Genomic DNA, 18,181 nt, shown 5'->3' with positions numbered 1-18,181 from the left:
TTTATTTTTAGAAAATGACCCAATGTATTTTGAGTTTGCTGTTCTTTTGCAAGGGTCCCTTTTTGGAGTGCTTCAAAAATAGCAAGTTGTAGTTTTTTGGTTCCATTCCCACCCCCCGGTTATGAAAAGGAGAACACCCATGAATAAGAGCTGCACATGAAATCTGCCTTCCCTTGTGGACGTTTTGATGTTTTTGTTCTTTTTGTACCCCCCCCCCCCTGCAGAGGATTGGTGCAACTCTATTTCTGGATCTTAAAATGTATACAGTTGGGGTCATCCAAAGTCAGACCTGCTGTAGTGCACAAAGCCTCTCAGTGTTCTGATGGCGAAATTTTCAGCACCAGGAGCTGCTATGGAAGGCCACTGCCACCAATGGCGGTCCTGGCACTTTTCCTATCAGGGGCTGCCCCCCCCATTTGCCGTCCCCTGACCCAGAAGTAATTGCGGGCAATGGCATCGTCACTGCAATTACTTCCGTGCCACCTCCTCATTTTCCTCCTTTGAAAAAAGGGGGGAAGGAAGCAGTTGGCCTAGGCTCCAATGAAATCTTTTGCGTTGCTGCTAAGCAGCGTGAAAATCTTCATTGGAGCATTTTCATACTGCTAGAAGCGGCGCCCGGGAGGCAAGGGCTTCTTCTAGAGGCAGTGATGGAGTGGTGCCTGTCTACTGATAGCAGTGCTCGCCTCCTGGGCGCTGCTTCTAGTGGCGCCACAAAGCGCCAGTGGAGCCTTTCACACCACTTAGCAGCAGTGCAAAAGACTGTTGGAGCTAGAAGCAGCGCGCCTCCTCCAAAATCTGAGGAGGCAAGCACTGTTTCTTGCTGGCTATCTGTCTGCTCTGAGGGCCACCCTCTTTTCCTCCCCTTTAACCCATTTTTGCCTGGCCCACAGCTGTAGACATTTGGTCCCTGTTGAGTATATGCAACGTTGGGAAGAGAGGAGGATGGCCCTCAGACGTGGTCAGGAACCACACCAACAGTGGCTGCAGGAGCACAGCCACTGCCGGCATGGTTCTGGACTGTGCAAAAAAACCCCGATTTTTTGCCCCTATTGCCCTCCCAGGTTCTGGACTACGTAAAAAAAACCAAATTTTTTGCCCCCATTACCCTCCCAGGTACTCCACTGGCTGTTTGAGGATGCTGCTGCTGCTACTGCTCCTCAAACAGTTTCTGGAGCGCACCTCAAAGAGCTGCACAGCGCACTTGCTTTGTCCGCTTCTTGCTGTCTGGGATTGTCACAATTCCATCTTGGGGGTTAAAGTGTACCATGATGAGAACTGCTGCTAGAGAGGAACACCTTTTTTAATACCTAGGAGCTACAATGTGTAAGAGACCATATCTGTATGCAGTGGGCCCTCCTTATCTGCAGGTTTGAGTATCTGCAGATGCCGGGCCTGCAGCTGGAGGGCCTCAGAGGATCACCCGGATGTGACCGGAAGTGGCTTCTGGTGGCCTCCAGGAGGTGCTCTGAAGCATAGGAAGATCATGCGTGACCTTCTCAGAAGGCTGACCGGACGCAAATGACTTCCAGTCACGTCCTGGAAAGATCTGAGGAGGCCAGAAGGTTGCATGTGACTTCTGGAGGGCCAGGCATGACCTCCAGGTAAGCTTTGGTGGCGCTGTGGCACTCTGTTCCCCCCCCCCCCCCGATGTAATTATCTGTGAATTTTGGTATCAGTATTTTGGTATTTGGGGGTCCTAGAACGGATCCCTGGTGGATACCAAAGGGCCCACTGCATGTTGGGGGAAGAGGCCCATCTTATTTCTTGGAGTTGCTGTGGAGATGAGTGTTGGTGCTTCCTGAAGTATTGGCACTCTGCATTTGCTTTGCTGTTTGCAAGTGACTTTGACATCCAATCGGAAAACTGTACCAAGCTAACCTGTTGGATCTTGCAGTGATACTCTTGGTCCCAAAATTTCAGTTACTGTGTGATGCGTCCTATGCATCCTCTACTATTAATGCTTTGTACATTGCGTCAGAAGCTGCATTAAAGAATAGCCAAGCTATGTACTTAAAATATGATGAGCATCAGCAACTGGAAACTGCTGTTAACATTCCTTTTTTTTTTTTCCTTTTTTTTGCTTTCAGGTCCCTCAACATGGACTTTGAGAATCAAGACAAAGAAAAGGACAGCAGCAGCTCAGCTGGGCCCTTCAATGGCAACAGCGCCAATAACAGTAAGAACATTTCACCCATCAGGCTGGATCTAGGTTGCAGGAAGGGTGCAATCCTTGGGCTTGCCTCTCTCTGACACCTGGAATTGGAGCCACATAAGGTGGCCGTCTTCTGCTAGGCCCATTGACAGCAATGGGAGCTAAAGATTATCACTGCAAATCAGTCATGTGTTTTGACTTTTCTACAAATGTTTAATTTACTTTATTTCATGAAGGTTGATTTGAAATTGAGCATCACACTAATAGAAAATGTTCCTGTTTTTAGTGTCCATAAAAACTAGGTGAAGGTTTTAGACTGTCATTGGTGCTTACTGTCTAACACTTTGTTTTGAGACCTAAACTGTGAACAGGTGAATGTCCTTGTACAGATTGGACCTCCTTATCCATGGGTTGGCACCTTTGGATTTGTCTTACTGTGGGTCCTAGCCTGTGTGTGGAGGGCCTTGCTTCCTGGGCAAAAAACCAGAAATGCTGATTTGGCTAAAAAACTGGAAGTGCCTCTCAGAAGCCTCTGGGAGGCCTTTCAAAATGTGCAGAGGCCGCACATGGCCTCCCTGTACCTCAGAACATCTCTGGTTACAACCAGAAGGCCCTTCTGGTTGTGTCCAGTGGTCCTCTGAGCCCCCCTCCCAAGGATCTGTAGGCCAGCCAGCCTGCCTAACATCTATACCGGGTAAGATGGTGGAATGCCTCATCGAAGATAGAATCTCAAAACACATAGACGAACATGCTGAGGGAGAATCAGCATGGCTTCTGTAAGGGTGAGTCTTGCCTCACGAACCTTATAGAATTCTTTGAAAAGGTCAACAGGCATGTGGATGCAGGAGAACCCGTGGACATTATATATCTGGACTTTCAGAGGGCATTTGACATGGTTCCTCACCAAAGGCTACTAAAAAAACTCCACAGTCAGGGAATTAGAGGACAGGTCCTCTCATGGATTGAGAATTGGTTGAAGACCAGGAAACAGAGAGTGGGTGTCAGTGGGCAATTTTCACACAATGGAGAGAGATGAAAAGCGGTGTGCCCCAAGGATCTGTCCTGGGACCAGTGCTTTTCAACCTCTTCATAAATGACCTGGAGTCAAGGGTGAGCAGTGAGGTGGCTAAGTTTGCAGACGACACCAAACTTTTCCGAGTGGTGAAGACCAGAAGTGATTGTGAGGAGCTCCAGAAGGATCTCTCCAAACTGGCAGAATGTGCAGCAAAATGGCAGATGCGCTTCAATGTCAGTAAGTGTAAAGTCATGCACATTGGGGCAAAAAAATCAAAACTTTAGATATAGGCTGATGGGTTCTGAGCTGTCTGTGACAGATCAGGAGAGAGATCTTGGAGTGGTGGTGGACAGGTCAATGAAAGTGTCGACCCAATGTGCGGCGGCAGTAAAGAAGGTCAATTCTATGCTTGGGATCATTAGAAAAGGTATTGAGAACAAAACAGCTAATATTATAATGTCAGTGTACAAATCAATGGTAAGGCCACACCTGGAGTATTGTGTCCTGTTCTGGTCGCGGCATCTCAAAAAAGACATAGTGGAAATGGAAAAGGTGCAAAAGAGAGCGACTAAGATGATTACTGGGCTGGGGCACCTTTCTTATGAGGAAAGGCTACGGCGTTTGGGCCTCTTCAGCCTAGAAAAGAAGCACCTGAGGGGGCACATGATTGAGACATACAAAATTATGCAGGGGATGGACCGAGTGGATAGAGAGATGCTTTTTACACTCTCGCATAATACCAGAACCAGGGGACATCCACTAAAATTGAGTGATGGGAGAGTTAGGACAGACAAAAGAAAATATTTCTATACTCAGCGTGTGGTTGGTCTGTGGAACTCCTTGCCACAGGATGTAGTGATGACATCTGGCCTGGACGCCTTTAAAAGGGGATTGGACAAGTTTCTGGAGGAAAAATCCATTACGGGTTACAAGCCATGATGTGTATATGCAACCTCCTGATTTTAGAAATGGGCTATGGAGGGCTCCAGGATGAGATATCTTGTTATCTGGTGTGCTCCCTGGGGCATTTGGTGGGCCGCGGTGAGATACAGGAAGCTGGACTAGATGGGCCTATGGCCTGATCCAGTGGGGCTGTTCTTATGTTCTTATGATCTCAATATCTGCAGATCTGGTATCAGCATGGGGGGGGGGAATCTGGGAACAGATCACCCGCAGATATCGAGGGGCAACCTGCATTTAAAAAGAAGAGGGAAGAGATCTCCTGAATGGACAAAAATGAAAAGCCCACCTGAACGAACCAGTTTTTGGTTAGTGGAAGGTACTCACCAGGATCCATCAAAGCTAACGAGTGCTTTAGAATAAGCCCCAGTTGTAAGGGAAGAGGGGATTCCAAGGGAGAATCTGCTCAGAGGCTGAAATAGGTGCGTCACGAAATGCCGTTATCTTTTCTCTCTTTAATCCTGCAGGTATCCAGACAATTGATTCCACGCAGGCACTGTTCCTCCCCATTGGCGCCTCAGTTTCTCTCCTCGTCATGTTCTTCTTCTTTGACTCGGTTCAAGTTGTCTTCACCATCTGCACAGCAGGTGATTGTCTTCTCTCAGCACTCTCATGATTGTTACTGGAAATGGAGTGGCGTTCATGATTTGTGTTGCTTAAAGTAGCTTCATGGCACATTTCTACGCCAGTTATTAAACTGATTAACCCATTCCTACCTGGTCCACAGGTGTATGGTCCCTGTTGCATATATGCATCGTAGGGCAGAAATGGCTTAAAAGAGATGTTGAAAGAATTAACTGCACTGAAAAGCAGGAGTACCACTTTGGAGAGAGATGTAGATTTAATCATTTGGTACATAATTATGCATGTTTCAGAGTTGGGCATTTTGGTTCCCCTCCCAAACTACTGTGGTAGGTTACCCCCCTCCCCACCTGCAACTATTAGGGAGAACTTGGGTTTCTTTCCCTCCTTTCCCAATTTCTGCATGTATTTTGACCCTCTCTGAAACACTAAGAATTCCTGAGTAGAAGATGCACATCTGTATTGTTGGTAACTTGCATTGCACCCCACCTGGCCCCCTGAGGTCGTGAATTGCAAATTGGAGGACATAGATTGAAGATACTTTTTCACTTTGACAGAATTCACATTCCAAGAGCTTTATTCATTTTTTACCCATAGCTATTTGTTCAGTTTTGTTGAGTGCTTGTTAACATCTTGGAGGGAAGATGCTATATAAGAAAACTGCTCCTGTAGAAATATTTGCTTTATTGTTTGCATCTGTAAGTACTAAAAGCTGGTTTTTTTTGTGTCTTGTAATGAAATCATTTGCATTAGCTAACTAGAGGTAGAACAAACCAGGAGACCAAACCATGGTTTGATCTTGGTTTCCTATTCTGGCTTGTTCTAGCTATAGTTAACAGTCTAGAGCTTCCTGATTTTATACTTAACATGGAACTGAGATTTGTTCTTTAAAGTGATGGCAAGAGCTTTCAGTCTCCTGTTGTGTACAAAGGAAGGGGAGGGGAAGTGTGTGAACTCACAGCTTCAAGATGCATTCTAGTACAGATTGAGTACCCCTTATCCAGAATTTCAAAATATGGAATATTCTGAAATATGGAACTTTTTTGAGCTCCAACAGGACTTTTTTGCCTAAAGAAATAACATCACAAACTGTGTTTCATGCACAAAATTAAGAAAAAAAAAATTGTATAAAATCACCTTCAGGCTATGTGTATAAGGGATATATGAAACATAATTGAATTTTGTGTTTAGACTTGGGCTTCTTCCCCAAGATCACTTATGATGTATATGCAAGTATCTGAAATATGAAAAAACCCAACATCCACACACTTGTGGTCCAAAGCACTTTGTATTGGGAAACCAGAAAGTTCCATTATGCTTCAGCTGCCTGCAGTGACACATTTGTGTGTCATGTAAAAGTGTGTGTCTTGTGTGTGTGACTTTTTTCTTCAGAACTATTGAATGTGTGTTCATTTGCAGATGTAATAGATTAAGTTGCAGACCAGTATATATCTGAGTGCAAGTCTTATAAAACCTATTTGAGCGCACTTCTATGTAAACGTTTATAGGTATGGAATTTTTGATGAGAGAAAACTTGAGACATCCGTGCTAAGGAAAATCTGAACCTTTTTGGCCTAGTTAGCCTTGCACTTTATTAGCGGTCTGATGTGCCTGTTCCAAGATGCTAAAGGACAGTCTTGGCCATGGGGTTCTCTCTTTAGATCGTTAACTCTCTCAATATACTTGTGGTCTTTACATGTGTAAAGCAGGTGTAGATGATACTGTAAAATTCCCAAATGAGCCCATTTGTCTGGGAATTTCAGTAGAAGCCCCATTTGAACAGAAGCCGAGCAAGAGCACAGATCCTGTGAGTTTCAGTAGGGTTTATGCAGGATCACTTCCTGAAGTGCTCGGTCTGTGTGGATACCTTTTAGGCTCTGGTCACATGAGATATTTTCAGTGACTCAGCGTGCTCATTGGAAGGTAATCCCTGCCACTCTACACCTTTCACTAAGTTACAAACAGGAGAGTAATGCCTTACAGCCATCTTGAAACACCTTACAGGACAGTATGTTGTCTCTCAGTGCTGCCTCGAATGTCATGCGTTTGATTCTTATTCGTTGCATAGTTTATAATTTGATAGCAAAACGCAAAGAGCCCTTTGTGGAAGTTTTGTAATTATTGCTTAACTTGTACAGCCTCGACCAAACATTTAGTTTTGTCAGATTGTGTTGAAATTTTTGCTGCGTTGACAGTGGGCCTGTGCTCAACATTGTCTCTCTCCGCTTTTCTAGTCCTTGCCACAATCGCCTTTGCTTTCCTCCTGCTCCCGATGTGCCAGTATTTAACACGACCCTGCTCACCTCAGAACAAGTAAGGAATTCTGTGTCTTGAACTTGTTGTTGCTTCCGAAAAATGCCACCTGGGGTTCTTAGCCCTGGCTAGTGAGAAGGTGCAGGCAGAGTCAGGCAACGCATATCCTGCTGTTGCTTTCTGAACTTCTGGTGTGATGCATCAACTGGGACCTGCAGATTTGGCAGGTGAAATGACCTGTGAACTCCAGTAGAGTCGGCCTGGGATGTCTAGTACCTGAGATGGAGAAACCCAACTCAGCTGCCCCCTGCAATTAACTTGGTGCACAGCCTGTTGGGGTGCTCCTGTGCATCGCTGCTGGAATAAACATGAGCTTACACTGCTCCCCCTTTCAGGAATGCTAGCTCAGAAGGCTCCCCAGCAGACTGTACCCCATTGTTCCTGTTCTTTTGTGGTGCCCAGAGTTTGTTGCTGAGGGCGGTTGCTTCCCTTTTGTCGTGTTAGGCAGCTCATATGGAGATATGGGCCCTGGCTGGAGATCCACAGCTCCCACTTTGTGAAATGCCTTGGGTTGAAATGGGAGAAAACAGTTTTTATTTTTTCCCCAGATTTCATTTATTCCCAAGGGGGAAAGTGCAGAAAAAGGTGATATGTGTTTACATACCAAGGGTGCATGTCTATAAATTGTAAAATAATCACTTTAAAAGTGTACTAGGGAGGTATAGTGCTTGCAGATGCAGCCACAGTCATTACATAGCCAATTAGGTGTTTTTATGGCAGATTTTTTTATGACAGATTTCAGGTTTCAGGGGGTTTCCTTACAAAAATGAGAAGTGCAGAAAGTGGGGTTGCATGTTTTTATTTCATTATTACTGAGAAATCATACCTTCAGCTCTAGGAGTGGGCGAGGAGGGAGGGAGGTTTGAGAACCACTGCTCTAGGCCATTGTGGTCAACCTGTGTTCTGATATGTGGCAGCAGATCTCCAGGGATTCTTGAGAGGGGCCTTTCCGAGCCCTACCTGGAGGTGCTGCCACAGATTGAACCCAGGAGCTTCTATGCGTGCTCTCAGTGAGCACCTGGCCCTTCAACACTGAGTTGCAGTGGTGATGCTCTTCTAAACAACATGGGACATCCTTTTGTTGACGCTGCGGCACTAACGTTGGATATTGTATGGGACAGAGGGAAAATTAACCCAGCTTGTACGACAGCTGGAGCCAATTCTGCTTTCTGAAAGACGTTGTCATCTTCATGGACAGAAGGCCAGATTGTAAAGCTCTCCCCCAAGCTGACACAAGCTGACAGAGCCCTTTTAACAGTTTCAGCAGGAAGCCCAAGGACAGGCCAGCTGAATAATCTCCTCATCTGATTTTAGGATCTTGGCAGATAGGTGAGATTTGAGCGAGAGCCTGGAGTTGTTGCCATTGGTACCTCTTCCTGTGACAGCAGTGTTGTTGTTTTGGCTTTTACCACGTGCTCGAGTTCTCTTGAACTTGGTTCAAATACAAGTGGGAGCAGTTTCCCATTCTGCTCACTCATTCGATGAAGAGCTTTAAATCTTCCACCTGACATTCTTGCCTGATGTTTTCCAGGATCTCCTTTGGCTGCTGTGGACGTTTCACTGCTGCTGAGCTGCTCTCCTTCTCTCTCTCAGTCATGCTGGTCCTCATCTGGGTCCTAACTGGGCACTGGCTCCTCATGGATGGTGAGTATGGAAATGTGAATTGGGCAGTTCATCACAATCACTGGGGGAAACTGGCACACCTTCACTATTCCTGAATTCTGAACTCAAAAATTATGCTCTCTTGGCCACAGCAGAGTGTATTGAAAAAGGCAGTCCTTTCCAAACAGTGTGCTGAGAGAGTTCAGACAGAGGTGCTTGTGAACCAAAACACCCAATGAGAGACCTGGCAGAATTATAATCTGCTGTGAAGAATTCCTAGAAAGCTGGAAGGCCAAAGCAGTAACTCATGCAGAGGCAGCAGGCAGCCTCCTTCCTGGACCTGTCCAGGAAGGAGGTTGCCTGCTGTTACTGCTTTGGCCCTTCCAGGTATTCTTCCCAGCAGGTTATAATTCTGCCAGGTCTCTCATTGGGTACAGTGGGGTTACTGCTATTGCAGGCAGACAGCAGGATGACCCGCCTTTGGGGAAGGTTGCCAGTGTCTCTTTAAGAATCTTGACTGCCTTGCAGGTCAGGAGGAAGGCTTAAAATAGTGGTTAAGAGAGGCACAGAAATGAAGCTGGCTCCTGATAGGTTCTCTCATACTCTGCTCTCACATGCTCAGATTAAAACTCTTTTGGTATAAGAATAAAGTGTGCCTGAAATTTTAATTCAGGAAAATGGTGAGCTTGGCTGTCAGCAGTAGAGAACACTGGGCATGAGGGAGGCTGGAGCTGAAGCTGTTGTGAGCTTTTGGGTGTGCAGATCAGTGCTTGAAATATTTGAAATGAGAACTATTCCACATAGGCTGGTGTGGGGCTTGATGTTGAACATACAACACAACCGCACGGTACGTTGGAAGTGAAGCTCCGGTGTGGTGGTTGCCCTGTTTGGGTGCTTGCGGAGGAAGAATCATCATCATTTTTTCCCCTGGTGGAAATGTGGATCTCTTTGTATACCACTGTGATTCTTGGAGTGACTTTAAATTACCCTTGACGGCATCAGCCCTTTTGCTGAAAGTGGAGCAGGTCTGGTGTTGGTCAGTGCTTGGATGGGAGGCTGTCTGGGAGAAGAAATGGAAACAGATAAGTCTCTGGTGGGTGATCAACCTGGGAGGGTTTCTGCTGCTGCAGCAGCGTGAGCTGCTGTGGGACTGATATGCACAGCAAACAGAATCAGTGTGGTGACTTACAATCCAGCTGAACCTGGCAGGACCTGAGGATTCACTTGGTACCTACTTCCTTCACTTTCTGAAGTTCCTGTTCCCCTTGTCTGACTGGTGGTGCTGGTTACATCAAGACTACCTAGTGTGTGTGCAACCTCCCTGCGCCTCAGAACACCTCCCAGACGTGACCAGAAGGCACTTCTAATCATGTCCTGGAGTTCATGGAGGCCCTCCAGACATGAGATTGGCACCTTCATTGAATGAAATCTATGGATGCCAAAACTAACATCCACTTTTGGATATTAAAAGTGTTACATTTCCATTGCAGAAGAGCTGAGATTATCCTGGTATCAGTGCACTGATTTTTGAATGTAGAGGGAACCTTCAATGTAACAGACTTTGGAAATAATAAGCGCCTTCTTCTTTAAAAACTAGTCATATGTTTTGGACAGGAGTGTGTTCGTTGTCATACATGCATTGGAATTTAATGGACTTTTCTCATTAATGGACACCTGCCACCCCCATTAGTCCTCTAAATTGAGGCTTCACTGCATTCTGAAGTTCTGGTCAGTAGTGGGATTTCTGAAATGAGCTACTTTGAGGGTGGGAGCCCAAGCTCCATGGCCTAGTAAATCCCTTTACCAAAGTTGCTGCTCATAGCACATGCCTCTCTTGCTCCTGGCTTAGTAGTTGGGGGCTGGATTTGGTCACCAGTTGCTGACCCCCTCTTAAGTTGATAGTTCCCCCCCTCACGCTTGCCCCTGATCTCTTCTTCCCCCACCCAGTCCTGTTGCCCACAGGGGGGATATGTCTGTGGGTTGAAATTGACGTGGTATCAAGGCAGAGTGCTACAGATGAGAATGTCACTACTTTTTGGTGTTTCTGGTGCCTGGTATGAGGCAGTGGCTGGTTTTTGCTGAATGACATGTCACTCTGGAATGACAAGGGGTGCATAGATTGGGACACGCCTTCCTTCCCCAAAATAAAGAATATATTTTGAGAGCTTTACCCAGAGAAGCAGATAAAGACAATGGCAACAAGTAAGTCCATGCAAAATGTGAGTTTGCAGAGGGGCTGCCAAAATCTGACTTTCTGAATTCACTTTGCAGATAGCCCAGGATCGGGTTTTGTTGTACATCAGCAGGTTTCAACCATTGGTGTGCCGCGAATGAGCCTCAGGTGTGCTGTGGGGCCAGAGGAGACAGACAGCAGTTGCTGGGGAGAAATGGTGGCTTTGAGACTTTGCACGGCAGCGCAAGTAAAAGAAGTTGCCGGGAAAAGGGAGTGGAAGTGGCTTCTCTACACCTCACACTGCAGTGTGCTTAGAAGAAGCAGCCAGAAGCTGCAGCTTTGAATCTCATGCTGTCGAGTGAGAATGAGGCGGCAGTTGCCTGCCCTGCATGCTGATAGGGCAGCTGAAAAAGCCTGAAGGAGCTCTGGGTGGGAGCCATGTTGTGGGTGAGAGCAAATGAGCCGGAAGGCGGGCATCAGGTGAGAAGCAAGTGCGCGAAGCGGAAGTCCGCCCGGGGCCACCGACTGAAGAACTGGCTGGCTGAAAATTCTCCTTGAGTCACTTTTCCTTGTCATGGTTTATCTGCCTCTAGTGACCCTCCCTGTGTTTCTTCACTGATGCCACGTTTTAGCTTATAGAGTAAGGGAGTGACTTGTACTCTTTCTCAAATAAGCGAGCAGGCAAAGATCACATCTCTCTCTACCTCTTCCCCTGTCCTAAAATCTCATATAATCACAACTAACACTCCCCTTTCCATCCCTCCTCTCGCCCATCTTTCCAAAGGTCTGGAATCCATTGCCTCGCATTATCTCTCTTCCCCCACCCCATGCCAAGTTGAATCCTGCACCTTGTTTCAATCATGCCACCTCATTGCCCCTCACTCCACATTTCTCTATACACCACATGTTCAGTCTGACCTCGCTTTGCCAACACGTCCTGGTGCTTCTGATAAAAATTTGACCACCCAACTTAGAAATTTTTTTCCTCCTTTCCACATACACTTCCCTCTTCCATTATAGAGTTCCTCAAGGTAACTTTATGAGGAAGATCTATTCAGCTTCAGAGATGTTTGCTTTCAGATTGTTGTGAATTTCTTTGTCATGTAGTAATTAATTGTATTAATTAAGGCTGCAATCCCATCCACACTTTCTTGGGAGTAAACCCCATTGACTAATGGAACTTACTTCTAAGTAGACATGTATAGGATTGGGCTCTAAATTAACTTATTAATTTAATAGTACAGTACTTAATTGTAATGTAATTTTTAAAAAATCTGGTGGTGTCTCAACAATTTTAGCAACTTGTCAGTGTGCCATGAGCTGAAAAAGGTTGAAAATCTCTGTTGTAGAGGCTGCCCAACAGGTGTCTGTGTTCAGAGGAGACCACAATGTATCCTGGCTCTAAAATGGATTGTCCTAGTTGTCACTTTATTTCCAGGAGGCCACAGTGTGGAGGTGCAGTGCTCTGCTGCCATAGGTGTGTTGGCCCAGACTGGTCGCACTTGTGATCTGACACTCGCTATGCTCTCTTCCAGCTCTGGCAATGGGCCTGTGTGTTGCGATGATTGCCTTTGTCCGGTTACCAAGCCTCAAGGTGTCCTGCCTGCTGCTCTCGGGGCTGCTAATTTATGATGTATTCTGGGTGAGTTTCCAGCTTTTTTACAGATATCTGTATGTGTTCTCTGACACAAAGATCAGCTGGTCTCATCTCAGCCAGTGGCTGTGTTACGGTTGGCATCTTTGACCAACCTCGGGCACCTCTTGTCACCTCGACCAGCGCCACAGTTGGTCACCCCCTAAATGGATCTACAGGCACAGCCCTGTTTTTTTGAAGGTCCTGATGTGAACGTTGCTGACCGATGCCCCCTCTTCTTGCTTCTGTATCCCTATGGCCTTCCCAAGCCCACTTATAAGCTGGAGAACCAAATCCAGGTTGGGAAGAGCACACCGGAAAAGGGCCAGTTGCACCTCCCAGAGGGCCTCCCACCTGGTCTGATCCAAAGGCCTTGAGGCACCCGGTGAAACTTTTCAGGAATTGAGGACTGGTTTTGTTTCTGGTATAGATACTGTTGCTCCAAGACAGACTAGCTGTATCTGGGAATGGGCAGTGTCCCAACTGCTCTCCTGCTCCAGTTCTTTCACAGCCTTCTGCTCCCCATCTTTCAACCTTTGTTTTTGAGGCCACTTGCAAAGCAAACTAACATCCACACAAGAGTACTGTGTAGGCGATGCAAATGCAGCTAAAATCCCCACCCTCTTGCTGCTGTTATATGCAACCAAATTATGGGTTGAAAAAGTTTATCAAGCTCTAGCAACAAAACTATTAGTAAATTCAACTCCCATGGAATCTTCTGAACTTTTTCGAGGGATAAGACAAAACTGCTCCATACCTCTTCTGCTATTTGCAGTGTTCTTAGATCCACTGGCAATAGCAGTCAGGTTTAACACACATCTGTGGGACACAGGAGCACAAATAACCAGTGGAACGTAGCAAGACCTCTCTCTTTATTGGATCATTGTAGTAAATTATAAGGAAAGAAAAATCTGAACTAATTTTTTAAAATCTCTCTGCAGAGAATGAAGTTTAGTTAAAGAACTTTGGCATGTTGTTCAGTTAAAGAACTTTGGCCTTGCATTTTAACTTGATTGTTAGCCACCTTGGGTGCCCTTCGGGGAGAAAGGCGGAATACAAATCTAATAAATAAAATAATAAATAGTGTTGTTGATATAAAAGATTGGGTTAGATATTTAGGAATTAAATTATCCTGTAGAGTAGACCACAACAAATGATAAATGAATTATAACAGCTGTGAGCAGATACCAGAGGAGATCTAAATGCATGGAAGCCAAGGGATCTTCCATGGCCTGCAAAAGTGTCAGCAGTTGCCCAATTGCTGCTTTTATTTATGTCTCTCCCTTTAGGCATTGATAGTAGAGAGGTTAAAGGGAGATTCTGGTCTGCTTTTGTGGGGGTGACCATCCTCTGTGGTTAAATTAAGTCATTTGCAAGCACAATCAGTCCAAGGGTCAGTCCAGGGGTAGCTTAAGAACTGTGAAGCTGCATGACTCATGTGGCTTAAGATGTGATTTATGGCAGGTAAGTTCTCGGTGGATTGCCAACTAGAATGAGCCACAATCCAGCTGCTCTTAAGCTCTCCCTTGGATACAGGATACCAGTGTGGAAAGGCACTGCCTGTGCTTGTGGTGGGTCCAGATGCCTTCTGCCCGGTGTAGGTCTGTTCTCTGCACCGGCTTGGGAATAGGAAGGGGGTACAGGACCAGCCTGTGCCTTACAAGTTGGCTTCAGAGCTTCCCCTTCCACGGGGGTGGGAAGGGTTCAGCTTTCACTCGTTTCCTTTCCCACCCCCAGCAGTGGGCTTCCTGGGCTGTCCAGCCTCCTGACTTCAGCACAGGGGTGTCCACCCTTTCAACTTTAAGGGAGCAATTATTTTGCTGATTCTACAAACCTAAAGGATATATACAGATAAAAATTAAGTTCTGTGATTTCCACCTTAGTTTCTGTGCTAAGACATCTCTCTTACCTCGTGAGAACTTAAGTTTGGGAGGCAAGTGTTGTGTTAAGATTTGGAGCCATAAAGGCTGAATTAACTGACCCTGTGGAGATTACTTTGTACAGAGCCACATATTGAATAACACATCCGTTGTTGGCAGAGGATTGTCTCTAGCGCGGAACTAGAACCAGACGAGATCCTTTCCTAGAGGAGAGTGTGAGACAGTGGTGATCCTGGCCCCCAGTAGTGCCCGGGGCCAAGACTGCGGGCTGCCACTCCCTGCCTCCCTTTTGGAAGCCCAGGAAGGCAGCGCGCACCCTCCCTGACCTCTGAAGGCCTTGTAAAGTGCTCGGAGGGCTGAAAAATCACTTCTGGTTTCATAGAGGAAACCGGAAGTGACATTTAAATGCCCTTAAAAGGCATTCTTAGGGAGTGGGGAAGTTGTACCCTCTGAAGTGCCCTTCCAACTCATTCTTTTCCTTTTCTTTTTTTTAGGTCTTCTTTTCCGCATACATCTTCAACAGCAATGTCATGGTGAAAGTGGCTACCCAACCCGCCGACAACCCCCTTGACGTTTTATCCCGGAAGCTCCACCTCGGACCAAATGTTGGTCGAGATGTCCCCCGCCTGTCCCTGCCTGGCAAACTGGTTTTTCCAAGGTAGGATGGACTGTTTCCCTCTGGAGATGCCATTTCTGAATGGGAGCCTGTGAAGCTCTGGGGAACAACCCTCTGCCCCCTTGGAAGCTGGACCTCACCCCCCTGACGAGTGCTGCTGGCTCAAACGTGTCGTGTCCCTGCAAGTGGCATAGGAGAGGGTGGATGGGTGTGTGTGTCCGGCCTTGTTCCTCCCTAAACCCTGGTCTTTCCTCTGCAGCTCCACAGGCAGCCACTTCTCGATGCTGGGGATTGGGGACATTGTGATGCCTGGCCTCCTGCTCTGCTTTGTCCTGCGTTATGATAACTACAAGAAACAGGCCAGCAGTGACTCCTGTGGTGCGTCCGGGCCGGGCAACATTTCTGGCCGCATGCAGAAGGTCTCTTATTTCCACTGCACCCTCATTGGATACTTCGTAGGTAAGTGGCAGGGGCAGGAAGATGGGGTTGAGAAGTGGGGAAAAGAGTGCTTTGATTGACTGGATCCTGCTGTGTCCATCGCCCTCACAGCCCAGAATGCATCTGTTAGTTTTCTAGGACTATGGGGTCCTTTACTCCACAGATAAGTGGATTCCTAGTAGGAAAGTTGATCGTAAGAAAACCTAAGAAGCATGCAAACTCCCCAGGCCGCATCTCCATTGTGCTGCGTGTCTGCTGGTAACTGCTGTGCAGTCTTGGAGCAGCACTGATTCTCTCACTGTTCAGTGTCAGTGTAACTCCATCTTTTGGCTGCATGGAAGTCCATTGAATGCGGGGAGAGGTTGCATGTCTCCATGCATAAAAATTCCAGGCACCTTGAATAGCATCTCTAGACATTTGGTCAGTGAACTTCAGTTGAATTTTTAAAAGATCAAAGCAGATTATAAGTCTGCTTACAAACTGGCAATATGCTGGACTGTGATGATATCCTTCAGGAAAGAGAATAGAACCCCACCCCCCACCCGCCACTTTAGTATCTTTGTCTGGTGGCCTGCAGGTGATTTGACTTCACCAGAGCTGAATAGGTTGTGGCTTGCAACACAGAGGTACAGAAGGGGAGTCCAAGCACATGAACTTCTGGGACAGGAGGTCTCAAGTGGAATCAAAGCGGGAGAGAGATTGTCTTTGCAATTTCTGTGTTCATTTGAGACCTCTGAGATGTTAAATTATAAACTAGACTCTGTGTCAGGGAACTCCTAAGAAAGAGTGGAGATCAACTCTGCAAGACTTTCTGTTTGCTTTGCAAAAACCTGAGCACTAGAAGTCTGGTCAGTACACAAGTTTTGCAGTTGGAGTTTAGCAGAAAGGAAGCCAAGGTGGGCAGGACGCTTCAGGAGAGATGGGGGGGCTCCTTGACAGAACAACCTCCCCATGGTACCTGGGGTCCTTGCCCAACCTTCTGCTGAGCCACAGGCCTTCCCCATACACTATCCCATGTTTGAAAACTTTTGGCCATCAGCATGAGGTAAGAAGCTGCCTGCTTTTGAAGACAACAGCTGAGGTTGTCCCGATCTATCCAAGGTCTGTGTGAAGTGCTGGAGTCCCTTGGGCGTTGTCTGCCTCTTTTTTCTTCCCTCTCCTCTTGCATGGGCAGCGGAACACAGGAGTTTGTCCCAGGGATGGAACTGAAGGTTTAAAACCAGCAGGTGCTAATTAAGGAAATGAGAGCAACAAGTGCTGTAGCCACTTCAGAGGACCCTGACGCTGTACTCTTTCCTCTTCTGCAGGACTTCTGACTGCCACAGTCGCCTCCCGCATCCACAGGGCTGCCCAGCCTGCACTACTCTACCTGGTACCCTTCACTTTGTTGCCACTCCTCACCATGGCCTATCTAAAGGTGAGATTCCTGGGAGTTGGGTCTGTGGGAAGCCTCCAGTGCATACATGCTGGGGGAGGGGTGCTGAGCACTGCTTGGAAGCCACAGTCTTTTGGTAGGTGCCAGTACAGTTGTGCCCCAGCATCTACCCCAGGGGCCCAGAACATGCAGAAGCCAGGAACTTGCTGTCAGTCAGCATCTACCCACCCTAGAGAGTGAGGTCCTGGTTTTCCTCTTGATTGCTTCTTTTGCCCCTCCCCCCCGCCATGAAATTCCTTGACAGTGGCTTGTGTTTCTTCAGCCCTTGTTTGCTGAACTTTGGCAAAGGACTTTGTTGGCACATGACAAAGAATCGCTGTGGAGAAGAGGCTTTTTGCTATTGTAGGCTGGTGACTGATACTCCGTTTGGGATGGGCACCTTATTGAGAAGCAGAGGATTAGTTTCTCTCAAACAGGCAAACACTGCAATCCTAGGCATGTCTGCAAGTAAGCTCCTGACAAGTCATTGGGACTTACTCCCATGTAAATGTGCGTAGGATTTCAGCCCAAGTGTACTTAAATGTCTTACTAGGCATTCTAATATGGACTGCATGTCCATAAGGTAGCCTTGTGTCTCAAATAGCACAAAGATCCTTTTCACTCACCCAGTAGATTTTCCAGACAGAGTGAGATGGGTGGAAGTGAGTGGAATAGAACGTGCACCCCCCTGTACCTACAGATCTGGTATCGTCAGTTGCAGGTATCCATGTTCCCCCTCTCCGCTCTGCTCATTACCTTCTGTTTTCTTTAACAATCAGGCATGTTTCTTGCTTTAACAGGCACAACAAGAGCAACACAACAAGCAGGCAGGCAGCCTGTAAATTAGGGGATCATAGTCCGAACATCAACAGGAAGCAGGAACTGTCCTACTTCCTGTTCATGTTTGCTTAGTCTCCCTAACCTGCAGGCTGCCTGCCTGCCTGCTTGTTGTGGTGTTCTTGTAGTGTCTGTAAAAGCAAGAAACATGTCTGGTTGTTAAAGAAGAGGGCAGGTGGGGGGAAGGCACAGAGCATTGTACTTATAGGGTCCCCTTTGATCCACAGTTTCTGCAGAGCACGGGGGTGGCAGTGGAACAGATCCGCTGCGGATATGGGGCCCTCCTGTACCCTGAGGGGAGGGAGGGGAGGTGGGAGCCATAAGCAAAGACCAGGTAACGCTGGAGTCTAACTTTTTACCCAAAGACTTTGGAGCAGCCATGCAAGGTCTCTAGACAGTCTCTCACTCATGTCCCATCTAAGTCTTGGTCAGAAGTGGTTTCAGTGGTGCAGGGGCTCAGATTCTTCAACGTCACTCTGTCATTATGATGATGCGAGCAAGACTTTGCCAGAGTTGGGGGATTGATTTTGATGCTGTTGGCTGTTCCAGACAGGGGGTGTGCCTGA

The 18,181-nt window shown here is 46.9% G+C and overlaps 1 protein-coding gene across 1 annotated transcript in view; it reads left to right on the top strand.

Annotated features, from left to right (window-relative positions):
* The window catches only part of SPPL3 (signal peptide peptidase like 3), a 58,421-nt gene that overhangs the window by 38,499 nt on the left and 1,741 nt on the right, over nt 1-18,181 (top strand). Inside the window, exons 3-10 of the mRNA XM_066609961.1 lie at nt 2,088-2,176; nt 4,595-4,714; nt 6,944-7,022; nt 8,554-8,666; nt 12,333-12,439; nt 14,805-14,968; nt 15,186-15,385; nt 16,672-16,781. Coding sequence (XP_066466058.1) covers nt 2,088-2,176; nt 4,595-4,714; nt 6,944-7,022; nt 8,554-8,666; nt 12,333-12,439; nt 14,805-14,968; nt 15,186-15,385; nt 16,672-16,781 — 982 coding nt within the window. The remainder of the gene's footprint in view (nt 1-2,087; nt 2,177-4,594; nt 4,715-6,943; nt 7,023-8,553; nt 8,667-12,332; nt 12,440-14,804; nt 14,969-15,185; nt 15,386-16,671; nt 16,782-18,181) is intronic.

This window comes from Tiliqua scincoides, chromosome 14 (genome assembly GCF_035046505.1).
Source record: "Tiliqua scincoides isolate rTilSci1 chromosome 14, rTilSci1.hap2, whole genome shotgun sequence".
Lineage (NCBI taxonomy): Eukaryota > Metazoa > Chordata > Lepidosauria > Squamata > Scincidae > Tiliqua > Tiliqua scincoides.
Note: the sequence above shows the minus strand (reverse complement) of the source record. Positions and strands in the feature narration are given on the sequence as shown.